This window comes from Sarcophilus harrisii, chromosome 2, assembly GCF_902635505.1.
Source record: "Sarcophilus harrisii chromosome 2, mSarHar1.11, whole genome shotgun sequence".
In the NCBI taxonomy this organism is placed as follows: Eukaryota; Metazoa; Chordata; class Mammalia; order Dasyuromorphia; family Dasyuridae; genus Sarcophilus; species Sarcophilus harrisii.
The window spans coordinates 563476297-563503763 of record NC_045427.1 but is presented as its reverse complement, the minus strand read 5'-3'; the positions used below and the strand labels follow the sequence as shown (position 1 = coordinate 563503763).

The following is a 27467-nucleotide window of genomic DNA, read 5'->3' as shown; positions in this document are numbered from 1 at the left end:
GGTGAAAAAGCATTCATTAAGTACCCACTATGTGTCAGTCACTGTGCTAAATGTTTAGGGATACATAGAAGTAAAAAAAAGCCAGTCCCTGATCTCAGGGTGTAATGATAGAGATAATATGCAGACAATTGTGGACAAATTATTTATATACATGATAAATTAGAGGATCTCAACAGAGGGATTCGTGAAAGGCTTCTTGTAGAAGGTAAGATTTTAACTGGAACTTGAAGGAGCTAGAAGATGGGAGATGAATAGGAAAATAATTCCAGGCATGAGGATAGCCAATGAAAATGCCTGGAGTAGTATGTAGGCAGATTCTGTTGTATGAGCAAGGAGGCTGGTACCTCTGGATTTGTTTTCACCAAGCTTTTCTTGCCCTAGTCTATAAAATGAGGCTTTCATTTCAGCTCTAAAATCACATTTCTAGAATTGTTAGATCTTGATAATTGTGTGTGATAATTGTGTGTATATGTGTGTGTGTGTGTGTGTGTGTGTGTGTGTGTGTGTAGAATTTCTTGCCTTTAAACCAGTCAAGTCAACATTACTAAATCATCAAGAAATCCTGAGGAAAAGGCAGGAGACATCCTGTGTCATGCGTATACCACAATCACAACAACCCTTGGATTTTGATGGATATAATGCAAGATTCTGAATCCACAGTACCTGGAAAGAACAAAACTTCCAAAACAATGAACCCTCCCCCCGCCTTTTCTTTTTGTCAATATTGAGTCAATATTGAGGAAACTAATTACTTTGAAGAAGGTGCCCATTTTCCTTCTCACCACCAACTAATAATTACTATCATTAATCAGATAAGTCTAAGAGCTCTAAGAGTAGCACCATTCTCTCTTTTCATTCCTCCAGAAAATCACTCTTATTTCTAGCACAGCATTCTCAGCCATCATATTGAGATGCAAGCTCTATGGAAAAGCAACTTAAATGCTGGAATCACTGCTTCTTCAACTTCTGAAAATCCAGAAAAGAAAGTTCTTGTCACAAAGGTCCTTGGAATTGACAAATGAACATGGTTATCTATAGATGTGACATTAAAGAATATGTATTATCATTTACTTTGCCACTTCACCTTAAATATAATGGGAACTTTTCATCTGACTTACTTCTAAACCTGTGCCTATTTCTCTCAGCAGAATGGGAGTTCCTTGAGAACAGATACTTTCTTCCTTTTCTGTTTATATTCCTGGAGTGGCTCGATATGAATTATTGCACTGAGGCTTACTTGATGCTTTTTCATCCATTCCTTATCTTCTGCAAAGGCATGTAAGCTTCAGAATTTGCATAGAAGTCATTTTCCTCATTTTTGTCATGAGCACCATAAAGCAAGACGATGAAGTGTCATGGAAAATTGAGGCTACCAGATGGTTCAGTAGATAGAATACTGGGCCTGTAATCAAGAAGTTCAGATATGACCCCAGACACTTAATAGCTGCTGGGCAAGTCACTTAAGCTCTGTTCTCCTTACTCCACTGGAGGAGGAAATGGCAAATCATTCTAGTACCTTTGCCAAGAAACCCCATAGACAGTATTGGCATGCTATGGTGCATGGGATAATGAAGAGTAAGAACTACTGAACAATACAACCTAGAAAATCATGTTTTCTCATGTCTTTGGGGGGAAAAACAACTCTAGTTGGGAGAACTCACAAGCCATTTCCCCCATTCGTCTGCAACTTTCTTGTCTCCCTTGTGACTTTACTGACATATTTAACTTGGGATATGGTACAGGTTCCTCAGTTTATTAAGGTTTGGAACAAGAACTCACATTATATTTTTTCCTTAGGACCAGGCTGTGATTTCATCAATATATAAATAACTATTGATAGAGAAACTTAGGCTGCCAATGAAAATCAGTACCTGTTTTGTAATTTGTAGGGTATCCTGGGGATGCTGAGAGCTTTCAGATTTGCCCAAGGTCACACAGCCACAGAGAAGTTTAAACAAGGTTCTTTTCACCTAGTTCAGGCTTCTTTATCCAATCTGCTATATTTAGATTACCTGTAGATAAATGAATAGTTAGTCCATTAGTTCAGATGTATGATATCTAAACTCATTCCTCTTTTCTGCCATCCTGACACAGCTACATATATGGGAGGGAAGAAGGTAGTGGCACAGTCTAAGAATAATTTGGTATTTTTATAATTCATGTGTTAACCATGGACAAAAAAAACAAACCAAACCAATACAACAACAAAAAACTATCTAGCAGTTATCTTGGTGATGAGCTGGAGCTCCATACTTAGGTCAATTGGTCCTTGTGCTACAAATATTTCATTTGTTTCCAGACTTGTACTTGATATAACATGCTTGGTCTGGGCTATGCAAGTTAGTGCTGTTTTAAAAATTTGATATTAAAAGAGAGAGATAGAGACAGAGGCAAATAGAGACAGATGAGAAGAGAGAAAAGAGGAGAGGAGAGGAGAGGAGAGGAGAGGAGAGGAGAAGAGAAGAGAAGAGAAGAGAAGAGAAGAGAAGAGAAGAGAAGAGAAGAGAAGAGAAGAGAAGAGAAGAGAAGAGAAGAGAAGAGAAGAGAGAAGAGAAAAGAGGGGAAGGTGAGGGGAGGGGAAAGAAAAGGAGGGGAGGGGAAAGGAGGAAAGGGAAGGGAGGACAGAAAGGGGAGGGAAAAGGAGGAGAGAGAGAGAGAGAGAGAGAGAGAGAGAGAGAGAGAGAGAGAGAGAGAGAGAGAGAAGGAAGGAAGGAGGAAGGGAGAGGAGGAAGAAAGAGGCACAGAGACCGAGAGAATACATGAGAAAAAAGAATTTTATGTGAAAATGGTGTATCTATTATAAACTATTTGCTTTTTAAAATATATATAGTAAATTCAACAGGTTGATGTTAAAGCTCTCTTTATCTCTGATTCTCTCTGGAGTTCCTTTTGTTCCCTTTTGTACATTTAAATTTTAAATAAACATAATATAATATACATATAGTTTTTCATTGCCTAATTTTCTCTCACTATCCCTGTTTTTACTTCTCTTATCTGTCTAAAGAGTTATACTATATAATAAAGAATATATTAAGCAAAAAAAGGGAAGGGAAATTGTTGAAATTAACAAATAAATTGAAATAATCTGAAAATATATACAAAAATAAAATACAAATATGTAAGAAACACTTCTGAAAGATCTGATTCTTGTTATTCACCTCTAATCTTTGCAATGAATGGGTTTGATGTTTACTTATATCTTTCTTGTAATCATTCTTATTCTTTGTAATTTTGCAATATTAAATGTTCATATTTTTGATGTGTTTTTTCCAGTTACATTGTTGGAGCCATTTGTATATTGTTTTCTTTCCTTTGTTTAATTGGTTCTATATTATTTTCATGTAAGTACAGACAGCTTGGTAGTACACTGTATAGAACCTGGAGTCAGGAAGCCGTGAGGTTAAATCCAACCTCAGATAATTGAGAGTTGTGTTACCCTGGACAGGACTGAAAATTACTAGTTTTGTGACCTTATGTAAGTCACCTCACGTTTGTTTATTTTAATCCACTGCAGAAGGAAATATCAAATTACTTCAGTATCTTTGCCAAGAAAAGCCTATAGACAGTATCAGCAAGCTATGATCTAAGGAATCATGAAAAGTCGGACATGATTGAACCTCTGAACAACAACTGAGGGGACAAGGCAGTCTGGAAATTAGGGATGATGGAAATCTTCAAATCTGTGTCAAATCTAGTTCATGAGGCAGTGTGTATGTGTGTGTGTGTAGCAAGGGTGATTGGCTTCTCCTTTTATCCAAAAATCATTGCCATTTCTGTTCATGTATTTTATCTTCCTTTAGTTTCTTGATTCTCAGGGTTTCTAGGACAGTGATTAGTGTATAATCATGAACTTATTGATTGGTTTTAGTTCAAGGTTTTGGAAACATTTAGCAATGTCAACGATTAAGTGAAATGAGGATCATCAGAATAAAATGATTATTTTCCCTTTCTATAGTCAAAGTCCTTTCACATGGAGATGTGAAATCTTTTATATGTAATTCCCAGTTGCTTTGGGATTGTTTATGCCTAGATAGATATTATGAAGTCCTAATTTTTAGAGAAGACTACTTTCATCAGGGTTGGAAACTTACATACACAATCAAAAAAATATGGGAAACAATTAAAACTGTATAGTAACACAAAATAATAAATAAATAATGGGCATAAATATCCTAGGAGATGTCTCCATTTCTAAATTTCTTGCCATTATGAGGAGAATGGCCTCAAGATACCTTTTCAATTAAAGAACAGGCCATTTTATCAAGGGACTTACAGATTTTTCTCTAGAATTCTACATATGAATGCTGATCTAGTTTCTAAATGGAATTTGGCAGTAAGATTTCTAGAGCAAAGATAAACTACTAATATATATGAGGATACTAATATAGGGGAAATGAAGCATTCAGCTATCATTATAACCTTGAGTAAATGCATGTCCAGCCATATATAGTATCTAGTGGAACAATGTCAATTTATTTATATCACAAAGGAAGGATGGTATTTATATCTAGAAAAATACTAAATAGTATTCAGATCTTTACATATATCATGAGAATGGTCAAAGTAGCCACAGACCAAGTAATATAGAATTTATAGAAGCCTTAGTTGAGTAGATACTGCTCTAGAATGATAATAAAAGCAGTTTGTCTAGACAAGAAAGAACAATATTGCCTGCAGTTGTTCTTATCCCAATTAAAATTATATTTGGTCATATATATGTAATTATTTCCTTACTGTTCACAAAGGATAGGGATTAAAACTTTATCATCTATTGCTTAGTGTGGGCATACTACTTATAGTAAATGTTAAATCGTTGTTTAAATGAATAGATGAATAAGTGAATAGTAAGGAAAAGAAAAAAGAGGCTTTTATGTGTGGAATTGAGTCAAATCATAGCAAAAGGTCTACACGATAATGGCCTCAGTTTCCTCACTTGTAATATTAAGAGGTTAGATCAGATGACCTCTAAGTTCCCTTCCAACTCTATTTTTAAGAATCTATGACTCTATAGTCATTAACTCTATGATTTAGAATAGAATAAACATTTATTAAGTGCCAACTTAATATTTCATTTGACTTGAGCAGGCGGGACTGTAGTTGGATATTGGATAAGAGAGGTGGTCTGGACTAGTTGCCTTGGAGGATCTCATTGGGTATCAAAAAGAAGTGAATCAAATCAAAATTGAATGGAATTACATTTTTGTACCATGAAACCATATATATGCATATGTGTGTATATAGGTATACATATTACATAGGTATACAATGTATAGACATATATATATGTAAATAATATATATATGCACACATACTTATATGTATCTTCTAAGAAATACTGTTAAACAGAAGTTATTCAGTGGATCTTTTTTTAATATTTTGTAACAGGTTCTTGTATGTGTGCATCTGTGTGTGTGAGTGTGTGACAGTATCTCATAAATATCATCTACTAAGGATTTTGGGTTTGGGAGCTATATCGGTGAGAAAAGTAAAACACAGAGATGAAACCATGAATCTTAAAAAAACAAAACAAAACAAAACAAACAAACAAACAAAAAAACCAACTTAGGTCCAACAATAATGACTTTCTTAAAGAATGAGAAGTAACAAAGATACTTTGCCAGGAGGAATCTGTCCCTGCTTGTGGTCCTTACTTCTTTTCACTGCAATTTGTAACATGCATGCCTCTGTTACTGTCACACTACATGCTGACATGCATCTATTATACATTTGGGCATTAAGATCAGACTTCTTTGTTGTTCAGTGTAATTGGACTAGAGAATTGGAAGTCCAGAACTGTGGTGTCTTTGATATCAGGATCTTTGGTGTGGAAAGTAATTCAGCGATGCAGATAATCAGTAAGCCATTATTAAAGATGGACTACATCCCAAATACTATGCTAGCTCCTGAAGATACAGTAGTGGGATAATATCTGTACTCAATGAGTTTATTTGTCTTTTGGGAAGAATATGTGTTTGTATCATTAAGATATATGGCAGTGGCAGATGGGTTCAACAAGGTGGAAATGGAATCCAGAAAGAATTGCTGAAGAAGTGGTCCTTTAGCTGAGCTTTGTAGGAAATTAGAAATTCTAAAGGATGAAGGGGAGAGTTTTTCAGATTCTGAAAAAAACATGGAGAAAGAAGACAGAATGTTATTTAGACCTGAGGTCTCAAACATAGCCCACAGCAATATGTAACATGTATAATAACTAACATTAATACTGTGCTTATCATATGGAAAACACTTTACTAAAGGTTCTATGACTATTATCTCATTTGACCTCCACAGTCAATCTGGGAGCTAGGGACTATTATGATTCCCATTTTACAGATGTGAAAACTGAGGCAAACATAGGTTAAGTGATTTGCCCATATCTTACAGCTGGAAAGCATCTGGGGGCAGATTAGAACTCAGATCTTCTTGATTCTAAGTATGGCACTTTATCCACTGAACCACTTAACTACCCTGTGTGCCTGAGCTAGGTGAAAATGTAATTGAGAAATATTTTACAAAACAAATAAAATATCATAAAACAAATAATATCACATTTTGAATTCTCATGTAGCCCACAAGGATGCTTATATATGGAATAACAGCCTCACTTTCCATTTGAGTTTGATGCCACTGATTTAGAGGATTCATTGGATAGTATATTGCCTGAGAGAAAGTAATATTTAATCAACCTAGAGAGTTATACTGAAGCCAGATTGTGAATGGTTTTAAACATCAAAAAATGGGGTTTGAAATTTATCCTGAAAACAAGAATTAACCATTGGAAATACTTAAGCAAGAAATTACCATTAGTAGTATCAGAATATTGGCAGCTGTGTAAAGGACAGATTCAAAAGGAGATAAAATGAATACACAAAATTCAATTGGGAGACTATTATAGAAATCATCATCTTGTTGATTTCTTAGAGAATTATCTGAGACAAAGGGATAAAGGAGGCATTAAGTGGTTTGCTTGTACACAGTACTTGAACCCAGGTCTGTAACTCCCAGGCGGTTCTCTTTCCTTTCATAGTTATCTAAACATTGAAAGGAAGAGGGTGCTAGAAAAAAATTGATCATGGACCTGACTTCCTTTCTAGCCCAGTAAAATGAAGCTAACTGAAAGAAAAATCCAAAAAGAAACTGAGCAGTTTCTCTAACTTGCCTACACTGAATCAGCAGATAGGGTCCATTGACTAGGACAGCCATTATTTTTTGGCATAGTGGGAATTCCTGTAATATAATTTGTCTCTTGCTGACATTGTACCTTCTTTTTGGTCTTTAAAGGCATTTTCATTTCTGGATCCTGTCAAGGGTTTCCTTTTCTCCAAGGGGATTCAGTTTGGGGCTGTTCTATTTCTGAAACTGACTTGTTTCCCACCCAAGTTTCCTATGTGCAAATGGAGCTGAGGATCAGGGTCGCATATCTTTATAGGGTTTACTCTGCTTTCTCCTCCCTTCTGAAGTAGATCTTTTAAATGTCAGCATTTTAAGCTTGGCCTTTTCAAAAATGTGATGCTATGTGAACCTTACTTAATGGAAAATATACTTATAGTTCAAAGGTGTGGGTTATTTTCCCCCTCTTTTTCCTCCCTTTCAAACAGGAAAGGCTAAAACACATCTTGTTATGAAGCAGATGTTTTTATCAAGGAGATAAATTTTTGCAAATTGGTACTTCAGGAATTGCTGAACTCTGAAATTCTTCATTTTATTGGGGAAATTTTTGTTTGTTTGTTTTTTCTGAAAGGTTCAAATGCTTTTAAAAGTTTTTTGTTTTTTGGTTTTTTTTTGGAGGTGGGGATGAGGATCCTGGGAAGATGGAGGAGTAGTTTGGTAAATTTCAAGGTCTCCCAATTTCCTTCTCAAAGAGAACAAATTTGCACCTTAGGGAAAATATAGACGCATGAAAAAATCAAGAAGATCCTTCGGACCCAACAGGGGTCTTCTTGATACAACTTGAGGAGATGTGGAGAAAGGCCCTGGGCTGGGGATTAACCTACCCGAAATGCTAACATCTCCAGACTAGCTCTTTAGAAACACCAAGTGGGAACTCCTGGGGATGGCTGGCTGTGGCTGAAGCCTTTGTAGGAACCATAGGATTTTTACCTTCTGGACTGTTTGAAGAGTCCAGGTTTGAGTTTGGGAAGACTGAGTGAACCTCGGTTGATTGAGAACCTTAGGCTCAACTATGCTACAGAAACGTGGCCTTGGATGAAAAGAAATTAGCACCAGGTGAGTTCAGAAGTAGCTAGGCAGGGAGGGTGTTGGCTGTGGGCACTTGCAGGAGGGTGGAGCTCTTGGACTAGGGTTCCTAGTCAGAGGGGAGAGCTGAAGGGGGAAGCTTGAGGAATCATCCCTGCATCTCAAGATTAGAGGTGCTTACACTAATACCTCTTATTTTTAAAAAAATTGAACTGGCAAAGAAGAAAAAATCCCACTATTGAAACACATTATGGGAACAAGGAAGAATTGGATTTATCTTCAGAGGAAGACACTGCAATTAAAAAAAAAAAAAAGCTTCTATCCCAAAGAGTAATGTGGAATTGCTCCCTGCCCAGAGAGAATTTATAGAATTTTAAAAAGAATTAAAAAAGCAAATGAGAGACATTGAGCAAAAACTAAAGAAAAAAATTAAAACCATCCAAGAAAAAACAAGCTTATGAAAAAAAAAAAAAGCTAACCAATGAGAAAAAGAGGTACAGAATCTCAAAGATGAAAATAATACTTTTAAAAATTAGAATTGGGCAAGGGGAAGCCAGTGAAACTATGAGAGGCCAAGAAATAACAAAACAGATTATAAAGGATGAGAAAATAGAACAGAATGTGAAACATTTTATAAGCAAAACAACAGATCTGGAGAACATATCAAGAAGAGAACAATTGTATTCCTGAAAGTTTTGACCAGAAAGAGAATCTTGACAAAATAATGCAGAAAATAATCCAAAAAAAATTGTCCTGGAGAGATAGAACATAAGGAGGATCATTACCTTCTGTGTAATGAGATGTGGAAAACACCTGGAAATATTATTACCAAATTTAGAAATCCCTAGATCAAAGAGAAAATTTTGCAAGAAACAAACAAAAAACAATTCAAATATGATGGAGCTACAATTAGAATTGCACAAAACTTATTAGCAGCTATAATAAAATCCTGGAATCATATCTACCAACAATCAAAAGAACTAGGCCTGTGGTCAAAAATATCATATCCAGCAAAATTATCTATAATCCTGAATGAGAAAAAATGAATATTCAATGACTTTGCAGAGTCTCAGGATATTCTATCAACCAAACCCAAATTTAACAGAAAATTTAACATATAAGAGCTAATATGAAAGATCAGTTTTAAGAAAGTTAACATGGACAAACTGTTTAAACATGGACAAATTATTTAATGTTTTTATATATGTGTGTGTATACACACACACACACACACATATATATGATTCATATTAACAATAAGGTAGCTCAAAAGAAGGATTGGCAGAGTTAAGGTAAATAGCAATCATTTTATACAAATGAGGTGCAGAGGAAGAATAGTCACAGAGTCATGGGGGACAAGAGGACTCATAGTACTGAAAACCTACTTGCATCGGGAATGGGCTCAATAGAAAATACTACATATATACAATGAAGAGAATAGCACCTTACAAAATCTATAAAGAAATAAGCGGGGAGGGATGGGCGGATGGGGAAGAAAAGGGTAAGGGAAGAAGACAAGGGAGGAATCCTTGGGTGGGGGGAGGTTAAGTAATAGCAAGACAAGTTATGAAGTAAAATTTAATTGAAGTAACAGCAAGTATAGGAAAGATATGTGCATGTTTGTGGGATAGGTGTGAGTATACGTATGTATCTATATACATATATATAAATATTTTTTTTTCTTAAATGTAGCTTGCTTAGGAGTGGTAGGTGGGATGAAAGGGGGGAAAAAGGATAAATTAAATAAGGTGGGCAGCAGAGAGCCAAAGGACAATTTACAAAGAAGTCAAGAAAAAAATGGTCATTCATGAAAATAATTTCTTCTATGAATATATATATATACATATACATATACATATGTGTGTATATATATATGTATGTGTATATATATATATATATATATATATATATATATACACTTTCCTGATTTGGTAATTTGTTGTTATATATTTTAAATTCTTCCTGATGTTCTGATGGGCATGTGACAATGTTCTCTTTTGTTTTGTATTTCTTTTCTGTTTTCCTTTATTTTCTTACTCTGTTTTTTCATATAAAAAGTAAAAGAGGGGACAAAAGGTTTTTTTTTTTTCAAACTTTATTTTGCTCTGAATGTTATGCTTTCATATCACCTTCACTTCTAAATAGATTCCTTCTTCAACTCTTTCTCCCTTCAAGCAAGTCATTTTTTTATAACACAGCAGTTTAAAAAAAACCCCACCAAAAAACAAGTCAGAAGAACCAATCAACACATCAATTCTTCCTAATATTACATAATATACCATATCCATAGTCCCGCCCCCCCCCTCCACACACACATACACACACCCCTTTCCAAAGAAGAAACTAAGATAATACTTGTCCATCTCCATTCTGGAGATTAACATGATCATTCTCTTTAGAGGATTCATTAGAATTCAAGACTCATAGTTCTGAGCAACTTCAACAGCAGTTTTGTTCTTTCCATTTACATTGCTGTAATCATTATATATATTGTTTTCCTGATTCTGCTTACTTTACTTTCCATCAATTCTTGTCTTCTAACCCTATTTTTTTCTATAGGCACAATAACTTCCATTATGTATATATATTATGATTTGTTTAATTGTTCCATATTCAATGAACATTTTATTTCCATGCCAAATGCATATATATTTTTCTGTGTGTATATTGCTATAAATACTTTGGAGATATAAATAGGACTTTTCAACTTCTGTGGAGCATATGCCTAGGTGTGTCAAAAGGTATGATTATTTCATTTCCTATTAGCATAATTCAAAATTGCTTTCCAGAATGAATTCACAGTTCCATCAACAGTATTTTATTTTGCTTTTATTTCTGTTACCCTTCTAACACTGATTATTACTATTTTTTATCACCTTGGTCAATTTGCAGGATGTGACATAAAACCTCAACGTTGTTTTGATTTGCATTTTTCCTAAAAAAAAATTTGGAGCAATTTTTCATATGTTTCTTAAGAGTAGAAAATGCCTATAATAACAAACCATGATACAAATACAAATAACTTATTGTCAATAATGATAAATAGCAATATGTTAGACTTAATTTTTTTATCGTACATATCCTACTTAGGACTGCCTCTCAGCCATTCTTCAGCACACATTAAAAGTATACCCAAGTTAAGGGAAAAATGTAATTTTAATAGTTATCTGAACTATAGATATCCCCTGGGTTATTAATATAGGCAGAAACAGTTTAAGCCTTTTCTTCCTCTTTCAGACCCTAGAGATCTTTTACCATTTTCTGACACCTTTTTTTTAATTCATCAAGCTTATGAATGGGGATTTTTTATTAATGGTACCATTAGATCAGCAGTGATATAATGGACAAAGTACTAGATTTGGATTTAAAGGGTCCAGATTTTTATCTTAAGTGTGCTATTTATTACTTGGTCAAACAGTATTACTTCTTTTTGTGTGAGCTTCAATTTCTTCTTCTGTAAATAGGGATGATCAATGATATTATTCCAGTGTTAAAGTTGATGTGACTGACTACATAGGAACATATAATGTGTTATATAACTATTGGCTAATAAGTATTATTACCTAATTATCTTTGTACTAAAATAAAAACTTTCAATTATCTTGTATTTTACTTGGAGTTTCAGATGGGTTTAACTTGGTTAGGTTTAGCTATAAAACCAGTTTCTGTTACCTAAATTCAAGAAAAGCCCTGTGTATGCTAATTCTTCTATTTTTTGTTTTCCTCAGGGTGACCTACAAAGGACACTCATCCAGGTGGATTTTGGTGATGGCATTGCAGTGTCTTATGTCAACCTCAGCTCCACCGAGGATGGGATCAAACATGTCTACCAGAATGTGGGCATTTTTCGAGTGACTGTGCAGGTGGACAACAGTCTGGGGTCTGACAGCGCCGTCCTGTACTTACATGTAACTTGTATGTTATTACTGTTGTTGGTTTATGAAATACCTTGAATAGAACACCTTTAGAGCCTTTAGAGAAATTTAAAATATTCTGCCAAGAAGGAACTTCTTGATATTTTATCAAAAAGACAGAGATACAGAGAGAGACTTAGAGATGGGAAGAGAGACAGAGAGAGAAGGGAAGCTTAAGGCAGAAAAGAATGGAAAAGATGGAGAGAGAGAAAGAAGAAAAAGGAGATAATTTTTAACAGAGGACTTTGGTCTCTGCTTTCTTTCTGGATGAATTATCATTCTTCTTGTTTATTTCATACTGATATAGATCCATCTCTTAGATTCCCTTGACTTATGAACCCTTGATGAAGTTATATGTTAGACATTCCAGACTCTAAGAATTTGCCTGTCTAAATGCTGAAGCTAGAAATTTGTATCAGAAATCAGAAAGGGATTTCTCATCCCTTTGGTGATTTCTCTCCCTAACTTTGTTCCTCTCTAGTGTGCCTCTTGACTGTTTTAGATCCTTGTTTTCAAAAATTTTGTAGCTAAACATTCCTATATTCTGACTGGTCTAGTATATGGCTGATGCGTGTATAGGAAAGTAAACAATATAGATGATTATTCATAGCAATTTAGAAGGAAGTAAAGAGATCCTATTGATAAATTCTTAGCCATTGAGAAGAAAAACCATAGATAGAGAAGGAGTGACCTTCCAAAGTAACATAACTGGTAGGAATATGAGCAAGAACTAGAAATGAGTCTGTCAATGTTTTTTTTCCTATTATGCAACCTTCTAAGTCAGACAACTAAAATCACCAAAAAGATTTTTTCCCACAAGTTGTCATACTTTACCTTACAGTGATCCAATTTTCAGTCAAATGAGAATTTATCAAGTCTGTACTATGTGCTAACCACCATGCTAGATACTAAGGGATACAAATAAAGAGAATAAATCAATCCCTACCCATATAGAGTTTACAGTGATGAAGGAGGCAATAAGTACATATAGAACATATAAAGCATAAATGTAAAGTTATAAGTGCATTTAAATACACACACAAAGTAACTAAATATAATTGTAGTCATTTGGAAATGATCAAGTTGGAGTAGTTGGAGGAATTAAACAAGGCTTCATGAAGAAGTTATGCCTAAGGAGACCAATGATCTGAATTTAGCTACATGAATGTAGGAAATGTACCAATCTTTTGATGTCATCTGTTAAGCAGCCTTTTCCATTGAACTGTCATTTAGTGCTTCTTCACTGAGAGGCTCCTGCTATCAACTTGCTTCTTTACTTAATCACAACTATGAAAGAAAGTCTTGGAAAAGTCACGGTTCTGCTCTGCTTGGTGTGCCCAAATCAGAGAAGATGCTCTACTTCATGAGCAAAGGAGAATCACAATAACAGAAAGGAAACATGAGCTGTGAATATACAGAGAAATCTCTGTCCCAAGTTTTCTAACCAATTACTTTTAACCACCTGTGGTTGAGTCTTCTGAGTTTATTTTGGACTGATTAACCACAGTTGAATATATACTATACACTGACCACAGTATAGATATGTTTTTGGTTCTCTTATAAAACAAAGAAGGAACAACAATAACAGTTGTTAGGTGACTTCTTCCCACAGAAAAGTATTATAGCTCTTTTGTGACCATCACATAGCTTTAGGATTGTTCCCGTTCTTTTGTCAGGAAACTATTACAAGTCCTCATCAAGACTGATTCCTCCTTTGCAATTACCTCCACCAGTCTGCTTGGTATTTGGGTTCAGGATGAGTATGGTCCTTTCAGCTCTTAGAATCTGATGCCAAGACAAATTAAAATTTCTTAGAACGTCATATAGTAATATTGGAGTGCTAAAGTGGAGTTGGTACCATTTGATTTGAATTTGTTTAGTTTCCCCAGACTGAAACTTACCTTACAAAGTGATTTCATAGAGTAATTACTAGATTCTATAAAACTGTTGACAAACTTATGTTTACCCAACTTCTAGGTATCATAGACATCAGATTATTTTAAGTGTTGGTGAATGAGAGTTGCTCTCAAATAGGAAAGGTGGCTGGCTTTTTGTTGTTGTTTTTATTGTCTTAGTTATTATTTTGTTTTGTTTTTGCAAATCCCATATGTTACTCTGAAGAATTAAGTAAAAAGGATGACAATTAATTAACAATATTTACCTGTATATAAACCCAAACAGTGATTTCTGGGTCTAGCATATCCCAGATTTATCTAGGGTGTTATCAGCAGTGCAATCAGTAAAAGGCTTATTAGGTTTCCAAAGTTAACTTGGATTCTGACTATATTATCTATGCAACAATTCATTTTTCCTTATAGTTCAGGAAAGGGGATTTCTTTTTTAGAATATTCTCTTTTAGAGAGCTCTCATTTAAATTGCTCATAATCTCCCTATATTTCCAGAGAATTGATTCTATCAGTGGAATCTAATGACTCATCTGCCTGTGGAGTTAAAAGTGAAGAGCCATTAAAAACTGTCTAATGCAACTTCCTTATATTATAGAAGGGAAAAAAAAAAAATGAAGCCCAAAGGAAGTGACTTTCTGGAGGTCACAAAGCAAAGAAATAAGACATCTCAAATTTGAATACACATTTCCTTATTTCTAGTCCAAGACTCTTTCCAAAATCTGCAAAAGACTCTAAGCTTTTTTAATTCTAGTTATAATATCTTCTGAAAGGAAAAAACAACAACAACATAACCTACAACACAGGAATTTTTAAGAGTTTTGAAGCCATTAATTATCTCTAAGAGAAATAAGTTGGATCATAATTTTCTTAAGTTATTGTTGCCTTGCAAATTTGTCCATAATTGCAATTTGTATTGTTAACTTTATATATATATATATATATATATATATATATATATATATGTGACACACACATGTATTTTGTTTTTCTATCATATTTATTTCCACACATATTCTTCCCTTCTCCTTTAACCGGTGCAGTGAACTTTCCCTTATAACAAATATATATATTTTTTAAAAGTTCAGTAAAACTAACTAATAGATAACTATGCTCAATAGTATTAAGGAATATTCTAAAATCATTAGCCCTACCTTGGCAATGAAGGGAAGGAGGTACATTTTCTTACACTATTTCTTCTCCTGGAACCAATCTTGGTTATTAGCATTAACCTACATTCAATTTCATTTTGTTGTTCTTTTCATTTCTATAATTAGAATCATTATATATATATATATATTTTTTTTTTTTTGGTTCCCCAATTCTGCTTATATCACTTTATATCCATTCCTGTAAGTCTTTTCTTCTTTATATGAGTTTTTTTCATTTATGCTTTCTTATGACACAATAATAATATTATTATTAATTAGTTAATGCATTCTTATTGCACAATAGTAATATTTATTAATTAAAATTAATTAATAATTATATTAAATTGCATACCATGTGCTGTTAACTAATTTTGAACTTGCACTCTAAAGGAAAGGCCTGATAGTGATAGCTTTTTTGCATTCTAATTTTGTATCCTAAACCTGTCATGGGTTCCATATTTTAATAACTTCAATTAAAAATCATAATAGTGATAGGTAGGTGCTATGTGGGAAGTATAACATGAAGAGTTAAGAACAATTTGGATTCAGACTTTTATTCAAATATCTTATAATGTAATGGAGAAAGAAGAATGTGTGCCCATGACTAAAGTATGAGAGGAAAAAAAAATGATCACTTCAAAGGCGGCATCTTAACAGAGTACTATGAGATATTGAAAGAGGAAAAAAGTATTTTCAAATGAGATTAGGAAAAACTTCATAGAAGCAGAGTAGAACTGTGACTTTTCCAAGACTTTCCAAGACTTCAATGGAAAAAAAATTCAATAAACAATCTATCCCTCTTACAGAAAGTAGAAGATACAAATGCATGAGAAAGATACAGAAAAGGTTGGATGGTGAGTTGGAATGGAGAATAGCTCAATTTGGCTTAGAACCAAAAGATGGAGTTTCTTTTTAATGGAACAGTAAAGAGGATGGTGTCCCTGATTCAAAAAATACATGGCAGGGAGGAGGGTGTGAAACGAATAGTAAGATAGGGGAAAATTAGGTTGTGAATGGATTTGAATGCTGAACAGGGAATTTTGTATTTAATCATGGAGGTGGTAGTTGTGGAGGGGATGATATAATCAGAGCAGTACTTTAGGAAGACCACTTTGACAGCTTAGTGGAAACTGGTCTGATAAAGGGAAAGACTTAAGGTAGGGAAATCAATCAGCAAATGTGAGGAGAAGATGTGGTCAACCACAGAGTGGTAGAAGTGTCAGAGGAGAGAAATGGGTGTGGATGATTGATACTATAAAGGTTGGATTCACCAAATTTGACAGCTGGTTAGAAATGGATGTGACAGAAAATGAGAAGTTGAAAATGAGACCTAGGATACATCCTGGGTAACTGGAAGGTTGACAATTCTTTTGATAGTAGTGGCAATATTAGGCAGAAAAGAGGGCTTAGGATGATATTGTCTTTTTTATTAGTAGTAAAGTAAGAGATAATGTCACCTGCTAAGACTAAGGAAGGAGGCTTGAGAGGCTATGGGAAGTATGATAAAGAATCAATAAGAAATGGATAAAGGGATTTGCATGCAACTTGGAGGATCCATCTGAGGTTTTTTTGATGGATTCAACCACTGTGGTTTGAGGATTTTCTCCAGCAATATCCAGCTCCTCATGAGTAGGAAATAGAGTAGGCAAATGGGAAGAGTTATCAACATTATTTACACAGCAGAAAATTAAAGGAACATGACATTTATTTGAGGCTTCAGATACCAATATTATTGTCCTCACATCTAGATAGAGAGGGAATTGTGGCCAGAATCCTTCATTAGAAGAATAGGAAGAAATTAAGAAGTCTGAAAATTGTAAAGAGGGTGAAGAAGGGGGAGAGTAGGGAGTAAGGGGGTAAAAACAGATGGACTGGAGATTATGATCACACAAAAGAATTTCAGAGATCTTAGAGATGCAGTGGGTTCTGGTAATGAAATTTAGATATGACTTTCACAGCACATAGTTCTAATTGAACCATTATCGTTAATTAATCACACCTCCTTAAGCACAAAATTAGAGTATTCCTTTATAACACCAGCCTTGAGGGACAGAACTAACACATTTCTTATAAATTTAGCTTATCACATAAGTTTCACTCTAAACAAACAACTATTATTTGTTCCCAATACATATAAAAGTTTATGAAACAAAGAGCAGTGTTTATCAGGGCTACCATAATTTCCCCCAAAGCTCTTAGATCACTTTCTTTATCGATGACCTTATTTATGATCCTCATGTCCATGAATACTATAGATCAGACCCGTCTCCCAGTGGAAGATGATGAAGTACAAAGAAGTTCAGTAGTTTATATAGCATCACATGATACATCTTAGCTGCAGTGGAACTAGAATCCAAGTCTTTGGACTCCTTATCTTGTTTTATCTGAACCATTCCATGCTTTTATGTTAGTATTAAAGTATGTCCACTGCAGGCAGTTCACTCTATTAGCTGAGCTGATGTAATGTGAGTTTTGGTTCATTTCAAAATGACACCTGGTTTTAGATTTGTTCAGTCCTAAAATTAGGCAATAATTACTCTAGGCAAGCAGTTCAAGGCTGACAGAATGGCTTCTCTTCAGATCTCATCCCCAGGTAGACTCTTTCGGACAGTCTGCTCTGTGTCAACCTCTTCCATTCTCTGCTCTCCAGTACAGAAAGGTTAGTTGAGCCAGAATCAGAGGTTATTAATAAAGGTTTGCAAAGGTCATCAGAAACAAATGGAGAAAATGTTTCAGAGGTGCTATTTCCAGTACTGGGCTGTCAGCTTCTCACTAGAGCTGCTAGGTAATCAGCTGCTCCTTGACAGGAGGGAATTCCTTGGGGAGAGTGTCCACAGTGCTCTGTGAGTTTGCAAACTAATGAAACCACAAAATGCAATGACTGTTTCCTTCCTTGGGTAGGAATGCAGATTTCAGGAAGGCAAAGCTGCCTAGCTCAGCCAGTCCTGCAGTTAGCTCATCAGGGACTGTGCAGAGTTGCAGAATAAGTTAGAAAAAAAAAAAAAAAAAAAAAAAAGATGAATAGGAGATCTCTTTCCCTTCCCTAATCACCCCCTGAAAGATAGGCCATTTGTAAATGTCTTTCCCAGTAGGGCTAGGGGATACTGCCAATTTATGAATAATTCAGATGAAGAGGAGGTAGCTTTTTTATAAGTATTCAAATGATTTTTTGATTAGTCAGCAAAATAATTGAGTATTATCACTCCATCTATCACATTATTTTTAACCAATTCTCTAGGACTTATAAGAAAAATACTAAATCTTCCTTGTCCTATAAAATAATGGTAATAGTTTTATCTTGTAGAGTGCTTTGAGATCATAAGGAAGGGTAACAAAATGAGAACTCAGACACCACAAAGGAGCATGCTTAGGTTATGGGCTGCAATATATATTGCTGGTAGGTTGGAACTTAGAGGTATACAAAATTAGCCCAGGAGAGAAGAAAGGATGGAGAGTGAGAAAACTTGCTGCCCTAGTCCTAGTTGGATCAGCCCAGTTCATTAATTGAAGGAGTATAAATATAGAATGTACAGAACCCTGTCCTTCTTCATGTCTCCTTAACTATGAGAAATAATTTCGTCTCTCTAAAATTACAACTAGACATTTGAGAGGTTGGATTTTTATGTGTTCTTATTAGAATCATAAATCAATAATTAGTAAGATTTCCTACCATAAAATAAATCCTATCTTCTCTTTTACTTCATTTCTATATCCTCTGTCTCATTTTTCTCTCTCTCCTCTCTCTCTGTCTTCTCTTCTCTTCTCTCTTTCTTCTCTCTCTCTGTCTCTTTCTCTCTCTTTCTGTTCTGTCTCTCTCTTCTCTTCTCTTTCTCTGCTCTCTTCTCTCTCTCTTCTCTCTCTCTCTCTCTCTCTTTCTCTCTTGTCTGTCTTTCTCTCTCTCTGCTCTTCTCTCTCTCTGTCTCTTCTCTCTCTCTCTCTCTCTTGTCTCTCTCTTCTCTGTCTCTCTCTTTCTTCTTTCTCTCTCTCTCTCTCTCTTCTCTCTTCTGTTCTTCTCTTCTCTCTCTTTTCTCTTCTCTCTTTTCCTCTGTTCTTCTTCTCTTCTTCTCTCTTCTTCTCTTCTCTTTCTCTGTCTCTCTGTCTCTCTCTCTCCTCTCTCTCTCTTCCTCTCTGTCTTTTCTCTCTTCTGTCTCTTCTCTCTTTCTTCTTCTCTCTCTCTCTCTTCTCTCTCCTCTTCTCTTTTTTCTCTCTCTCTTTTCTTCTCCTCTGTTCTCTTCTTTTCTCCTTCTCTTACTCTTTTTCTTCTCTCTACTTCTCTTCTCCTCTGTTCTCTCTCATGTTTTCTCTCTTCTCTCTCTCCTCTCTCGTGTTTTTTTCTCTTCTCTCTCCTCTCTCTTCCTCTCTCTTTTCTCTCTACTTCTCTCTCTTCTCTCTGTTTACTTCTTCTCTCATATTTCTTTCTTCTCTTTCTCTCTCTCTTTCTCTCTCTGTCTCTTTCTCTCTTCTCTCTCTCTCTCTCTCTCTCTCTCTCTCTCTCTGTGTGTGTGTGTGTGTCTCTGTCTCTCTCTCTCTCTCTCTCTCTCTCTCTGTCTCTCTCTCTCTCTCGTTATCAGAATTTGAAGTTAGTCAGATGGCCCCCAAGTCCAGTCCTGCAAGATATATAATACTGACATAGGCATCTGAACCTAATTTTCTTCCCACAGGCAAGGAGGGAAGCTGAACTGGGAACCCAGATACCCCGGTTCTTAGAATATCTAAACCTTATTTTCCTTACATGTTAAATGAGGGGATTAAAGTAACCTGGAATTGTAAAGATCGTTCCTTCATGCTCTAACATCACACTGATTACAAACTGACTAAATTCAGCTCTTCTCTGATTCCCTAAAATTAGTTTTTCCTGTTTGTTATAGTGTGATATGGCACCACCTACTGTCTATTCTGTACACTGCAAGTAGTATCCAATCATAGAACATATATTGTCAGCATAAGTTGGTATGCCTTTTCTCATATATCTGGTAATTCCCCCTTTACTTCTGTGTCTAGAGATATATGTGCTGTACTGAGATGAGCTTTTGAGTTAGAAGCAAATGCTCACTTAGTCACAAGAAGAAATAATTTTATCACCTTCTCAGCCAAAGATCCCATTTAAAAGGCAAAGATGCTCCATCATTGGGCTGATAGTGACAGATCATGATCACATAGACACTTAGGTAGGAATACTTAGGTATTCAACCTAACAGTTTGTTTGTTATATACATTAAGGGATCTTGGCTAGAAAAAAGTCCAAATCAGTGCTCAACTATGGTTTTATTTCATCATTGATCCCTGAGGGAAATCCTTGATTTTTCAGCAGATTTTAGTAATCTCTTTCCAATTGCTACCAGCATTAAATGGAGAATTTTGTTTTGTTTTGTTTTAAAGAAAACTTTTACTTGGAAGAAATAGTATTACTATCATGTGAAAAAAGTTTACTTATAGGTAGAAAGTTAATCAACAGGAGTGACAGGATGGGCAGGTTTGTCATTACAAGAACAGTGTGACACTTGGGGCCAGCAAATGATCCTTATTAAAATGTGTAATTGCTTCCTCTGCTCTTCTTGTTCTATCACCATGGCATATAACATGAGAGAGACAGGAAAATGAAAACACTAGACAAAAAGGGTTGTGATCTTTGAAACTAAGATCACATATGAGCAAATTTAGAGCCAGAAGGAGCTTTGGACAACCTTTGGGTGAGGAAATAGGAGCCCAGAGCAGTTAAGTGACAGCACAGTGCATAGTACATACTAGGTATCTAATAAATTCCTGATATTCCCATAAGTGTTAAGTAATGAGTCAAATCTTTCTTTCCAAAGCTACTTCTGACCATGTAACCCTCAGAGTTGTTTCATAGTAGAATTAGCATCCTGTTGTTAATCTTTTTCTATTACTATGGTATCAAGAAATCTCCAAAAGAACCTCCATTTTGAAGGAGAACTGTATTTGAAATCCGAGGAACTGAGTTCAAACCCTTTGTTATTTACTCCTTATAGGAGAGGGAGCTAGTCATCTTTGTGACTCAGTTTTTCCATCTCTCAAATGAGGCCTTTTCTCATAGCTCCCTGACAGTGCAAAGGCCTCTAATAAAGGTTCTGTTCGCCTCTTAGAGCTAAATTGACCTTAGTAGTCAGAACTGGTAGTTAGGGAATTAGGTAAATGAATCATAGGGACATTCCTTTTTTAGTCTGTTTCAACGTGAGAAAGGATCTTCCCCTCTCACTTGTGTGAATAGTACTGATCATGATGTGACTGTTAGCATGCTGTGTCCTGTTCCACTTCAAAGACCAGCTGTATTTTGCTGGGGGAGAGTAGTGCACTCCCAAGCTGGGTAAGGAAACTTGAAGAGATCTATCTACAGGATCTTCTCGTTTGGGGCTTGTTTTCCCTTTTGTCTCCATAGGTCCCTTGGAACATGTGCATTTATCACTTCCCTTTGTCACCACCAAGAACAAAGAGGTCAATGCAACAGCTGTGCTGTGGCCCAGCCAAGTGGGGACCCTGACTTACGTGTGGTGGCACGGGAACAACACAGAGGTAGGTCACCAAGAAATTGCCTCCTTTCTCTGAAGCCTTTTTCCCATTTCTGAAGTGCAAAATGTCTCCTACTGATCCACAGCCCTATGTCTCACCCACTCTCGGAATCAAATGAAAGAAAAATTTGAAAAGAAAAAAATGAAGCTTCTCAGACTCCAAATACAAGAAGGCAAATTTGTAGAATGTTAATACCCTAGGAGGACTTTTGAGACCTTACTTTCTCCTTTGAAAGTTGGCGAAACAGACCCAGATAGAGTCGATGTATTGCCCTAATTCACCCAGATTTTGTTATAGAAACTGGACTAGAAGTAATTTTGTTTAACAAATTTTAATCCCTAAAATCTGATATTTGAGATGCTAAGTAGGGAGTGGGTCTTGTGCCTTTCTCAGAGAATATTAGAACTGGATGGACTTTGTAGATTGTCTTGTTCAGCTCCCCCGTTTCTTGGTCTAGAAAGAGTGAAGCAAAATGACATGAACATAAGTCAGTGACCAGAACCAATGCAAGAATTCTGGTGTCCTGACTCAGGCCAGAGGTCGTTCTGTGACAGAAGCTAGCTTCTTCTCAGTTGTACGTCATGGTCACCAAGTCAAATATGCCTGAAACATTTAAAACAACGTTTTCTTTATAACATTCTTATTTTATTCATGAAACTATTGTAGCAGTTGTATGGATGAGGATTGAAAGGCCCAAAGAAATAAAATGACTCTCAGGATCACACAGTTTCTTTTTCTTTCTTTCTTTCTTTTTTAAATAGCTTTTTATTTACAAGATATATGCATAGGTAATTTTTCAGCATTGACAATTGCAAATCCTTTTGTTCCAACTTTTTCCCTCCTTCCCCCCTACTACCTCCCCCAGATGGCAGGTTGACCAATACATGTTAAAGTATAAGTTGAATACAATGTATGTATACATGTCCAAACAGTTATTTTGCTGTATAAAAAGAGTCAGACTTTGAAATAATGTACAATTAGCCTGGATCATGCAGTTTCTAAGACATGATTCAAAGCCAGGTTTTTTTGACTTTTTAGTCCAGTGCTCTAGTACTACCCAATGCCAAAAATGATATGGTGAAACCAGAAGGCTATGGGCTTCTTGGCTATGTAATCCATGCAGGATTTGAAACATTTTCTCTGAAACTTCCAAAGCACAGTATTTCCCTCTTGCTAACTCTAGAAATGAAATAACTTTTGTGTTAGACATCTTGATCTTTGAGGAATGTCACTTTTAATTTGGAGACATTATCCTTTGGGCTGAGTGCATCTTATGTAAATCAGGAAGCCTCTTCACTAGAGCTCAATTTCTGTTAACTGGAGAGGTGTCTTTGCATAGCCCCAGGGAGTAGAAAGACTTATCTTGTACCTACCTAGTTATGCTTCTTGCATGACTATGGTGTAGAGCCTATCCCTGGCTTCCCTCCCACTTCTGAGGCAAATAAAGCACAAAGAAGGCCTACTTCTCTCTGTTAAATTATGTGTGCAAATGTGGCCCATTACCTCTCTCTGGTGGATGAAGAATGTAGTTAGTTTGACCCTCAGAGAGAAAAGGGGATTAAAAAGTCTGAAATTTTTCCTTTGTGTCATGGCAGAGCATTTTGTAGGTTTTTCCCTTTTGGACACACACACACACACACACACACACACACATCTTTTTCCCCAAGGAGCGTTAATATTATCAGAACTTAGTTTTATGCCTGATGTTTCCCTTTCCTTTAAATAGGCTTAAATGAATTTTGATTTAAAAATTAATTAAGTGAATTCAAAGAAAGACTGAAAAGCAATGTTTGTGGGAAGTGAGTCAAGGGAGGTCATAGGCTAATAATCTTTCCCTTCTGTACTCCCATGGCCAATTCTTTGGCAAGGCACCATACCAAGTGACTTTGATTCTTCTATTTTTCCATTTAGTTTCCCCAATCCACTATCCAATTAGTACCTACTTCCTTATTCAGAAAGAAGGGCAGATTTCCCAGCAGCTACCTTGTAGAAAAGTCCCCACAGGCCTACTCAGAGGAATCCAGGGCAGGCAAAGTTCCTGATTTTCTAGTCAGTAGCCTAGTTGCCTTGGATGGTCAAAAAATCTTGCATGGGGCCAGAGTAAACCAGGGTTTCTAGACTAGTCACAATCTCTTTTCAATCCAAGGGAATCACTTGACAATGGGATATTGACAAATACATTCCATATGCCAACCAACTGTGACCATTTTATTGATCTCAGATTGTACTTTCTAGAAATGGTTTTCACAAGGACAGTTTACTCAGACCTGGATTCAGAAGTCCTGCATTTCAGTTGTTACTCAGTACCTGTGTGGCCATGCAAGTCAATTAATTTTATTTGTGCTAGTTTTATCACCTGAAAAATTAAGGGGTCTACTGAGGCATAATATAAGCTCAATTATACAAGTTCTCAGAGACTCTACATTACAGTTCTAATGTTAAAATATTTTACAAGCATTGAAAAATACCTCTCTCAATTATTTCTTTTTCATCATTTCTGATAATTATGACTCTAGTTCCTAGCCCAGACAGACACTGGCACATTTTAATTTTTTTAAAAAAAATTCTTAATAATAGCTTTTTATTTTCAAAATACATGCAAAGAGTTTTCTTTTTTTATTAAAACTTTTTATTTTCAAAAGATATGCATGGATAATTTTTTAACATTGACATTCAACCTTGTTCCAAATTTCACCCCTCTTCCCACCACCCTCTCCTTTAGATGGAAAGTAATCCAATATATGTTAAACTTGTTAAAATATATGAATCCATATATTTATATAATTATCATGCTGCACAAGAAAAATCAGATCAAAAAGGAAACAAAAATGAGAAAGAAAACAAAATGCAAGCAAACAACAATAAAAAGTGAAAATGCTATGTTGTGATCCGTGTTCAGTTCCCACAGTCCCCTCTCTGGGTGTAAATGGCCCTCTTCATCACAAGATCTTTGGCAGTGGTCTGAATCATTCATTGTTGAAAAGAGCCACGTCCATCAGAATTGATCATCATATAATCTTGTTGTTGCCATATATAATGATCTCCTAGTTCTGCTCATTTCACTTAGCATCAATTTATAAGTCTCTCCAGGCCTCTCTGAAATTATCCTCCTGGTTTTTTCTTATAGAACAATAATATTTCATAATATGCATATACCATGAATTATTCAGTCATTCTCCAACTGATGGATGTCCACTCAGTTTCCAGTTTCTTCATGCAAAGAGTTTTCAACATTCACCTTTGCAAAACCTTGTGATCCAATTTTTTTCTCCTTCCCTACTCCCCAACCCCTCCCCTACACAGCAAGTAATCCATTATAGGTTAAAATGTGCAATTCTTCTAAACACATATTTCCACATTTATCATGCTGCACAAGGAAAATCTGATCAAAAAAGGAAAAATAAAAAAAAGCAAGCAAACAGCAATAAAAATGGTGAAAATACTGTTATGATCCACATTTAGTCTCCATAGTCCTTCTCTCTCTGGATGCAGAAGGCTCTCTCCATCACAATTCTATTAGAATTGCCTTGAATCATCTCATTGTAGTAAAGAGCCAAGTATATCACAGTTATTCATTATATAATCTTGTTGCCCTGTATAATGTTCTCTTACTTCACTTAGCATCAACTCATGTAAGTCTCTCCAAGCATCTCTGAAATCATCCTGCTGATTGTTTTTTACAGAACAATAACATTCCATAACATTCATATATCATAACTTATTCAGCCAGTCCCCTATTGATGGGCATCCACTCAGTTTCTAGTTCCTTGTCGCTACAAAAAAGGCTGCTACAAACATCTTTGTACATGTGGGTCACTTTCCCTTTTTTATGATCCCTTTGGGAGATTTTACTGGCACAATTTACATGCTTAATAGAAGATTATTGATTGACTAAGTGACTGACTAAATAACAATATTGACAGGAAAGAGGGAGAGACAGAGAAAGAAACAGCCTTGTCGTTCAACTCTGTGCTTCCCTTTATGTGATTATAGCCACTGATCACCCTGGAGGGAAGCAAATCATTTAAGTTTACTTCAGAAGGAATGAACACCATAACAGTACAGGTTTCAGCTGGGAGTGCTATTCTTCAGGATACAAAAACCATTGCAGTATATGGTAAGTACATCTTTGTGAAACAGTTGCTTTCAGGTCAAAGTGAGTAGCATTGGTGTGAGTCTGGATGGGACTGGGGACAGGACTCTTAGGTGTTGCCTGGGAGAGATTAGCAAACAAATGGATATAAGAACAAGGCTTAGGACAGGATTTTAGAGGTCATTTCTTCCAACAACCTCATTTTAAAGAGAAGAAAATTGATACCTTCTCAGAATAATATTTATTACATTTATATATATATATATATATATACATATACATATACATATATGAAGGAAATGCTGTTTCATCCAGAAGTTACTAAAAATAAAGATGTAATTTAGTTTTTCCATCCACATTCATGAAATTAACTTATCCTGAAATTCACTTAGAAGTAAAACTAAATATGGTCTGAAGGTAAAAACAGCTTCAGAAACAAGGGACTGGAATAACCACATGCTTAGCACACTCTTTTCATCAAAGTAGTTACTGGGAGAGACTGGGGAGTAGTTAAACCAATACTTCCTTCCTTTTTCCCTCTCTCTTTCTCTCTTTTCTTTATCTCTCCCTTTCTCCCTTCTTTTCTCTCCCTCCCTCTGTCTTCCTTCCCTCCCCCTTTTCACTCCCTTTTCCCTCTCTTCCTTCCTTCCTTCCTTCCCTCCCTCCTTTCCTTCCTTCCTTCCTTCCTTCCTTCCCTCATTTTGTACCCTATTTTACACTAATGCACAGTAATATACCCAGTGTCTGTCAAAGATGGGATTTGTGCACATTCAAGGCTTTCTGTTTGTAGAAAGTAGTCAGTATCACTATATGATACTGTTTTTCAATGTATCATCTCCTTTTGTAATTTTATTTTTTAAAGATTTAGTAGACAGTGTCCAGACAAAGTTCAAGGAATATGAAAGAGTTGGAGAAGCTCTATAGACCCAATATTTTCTCCAGTCTGTTAAAGCTCTTTTAAGTTTAGGGTCTAGGAATATGGTGTCAATAGAATTGGGGCTTAGGGCCATTCTGGGGAGTATTCTGAGTTGTATTCAGTGGGTTTTGTATTTAGCATTTCTGACCTAGAAGCTTTCATTCTGTAATAGCTAAGGCCTTTTTTTCAGGGACCTTCTCTCTGGCCTTTTTCACAGTAAGCTCAGCTTTACTCTCCTGTTCTGTCCCCATCATCTCGTAAATAGCTTTCCCCTTTCTTTTTTGTCTTCATATCATCACCACAAAGAATGTTTCTTAGTTCCTTTGATGACTCTTGTGACTAAATAATTTGCTGGCTTCTTGTTTTGAATCTGAATATTAGAGCTTAAGATGGGACCTTAGAGATTATTTCACAAGAGGAAACTAAGCCTTGAGAACAAGAGAGAATTGCCCAATGCCAGAGTGTCAGACAAAGTCAAAATAAGAACCAAGTCTCATGCTTCAGAATTCAGAACTTTTCCTGCCATCTCTTGCTTTTCAGGTCCTTCCCTTTTCATAACTTTAAAGGAGGTAGCATGTCACAGTGTTAAGTGTGTTAGATTTAGAATCAGATGATTAATTGTCAAGCTTGGTTCTACTATTTAATAATTCTTTGAGGTCAAGTCAGTCAATAAACATTTATTAAGTTCCTACTATGTGTGTTATGCCTCAGTTCTCTTTAACTGTTCTGACTTGGTTTCCCTGCACGAGTTTCCCTTATCTCAGTCTC

At 35.7% G+C, this 27467-nt stretch overlaps 1 protein-coding gene across 4 annotated transcripts in view; it reads left to right on the top strand.

Annotated features, from left to right (window-relative positions):
• Nucleotides 1–27467, top strand: part of SORCS1 (sortilin related VPS10 domain containing receptor 1) — a 704073-nt gene that overhangs the window by 641915 nt on the left and 34691 nt on the right. For all 4 annotated transcript variants that reach the window (XM_031955813.1, XM_031955812.1, XM_031955810.1 and 1 more), the window contains exons 19-21: nt 11922–12108; nt 21560–21693; nt 25684–25807. In XM_031955813.1, the coding sequence (XP_031811673.1) occupies nt 11922–12108; nt 21560–21693; nt 25684–25807 (445 nt within the window). The remainder of the gene's footprint in view (nt 1–11921; nt 12109–21559; nt 21694–25683; nt 25808–27467) is intronic.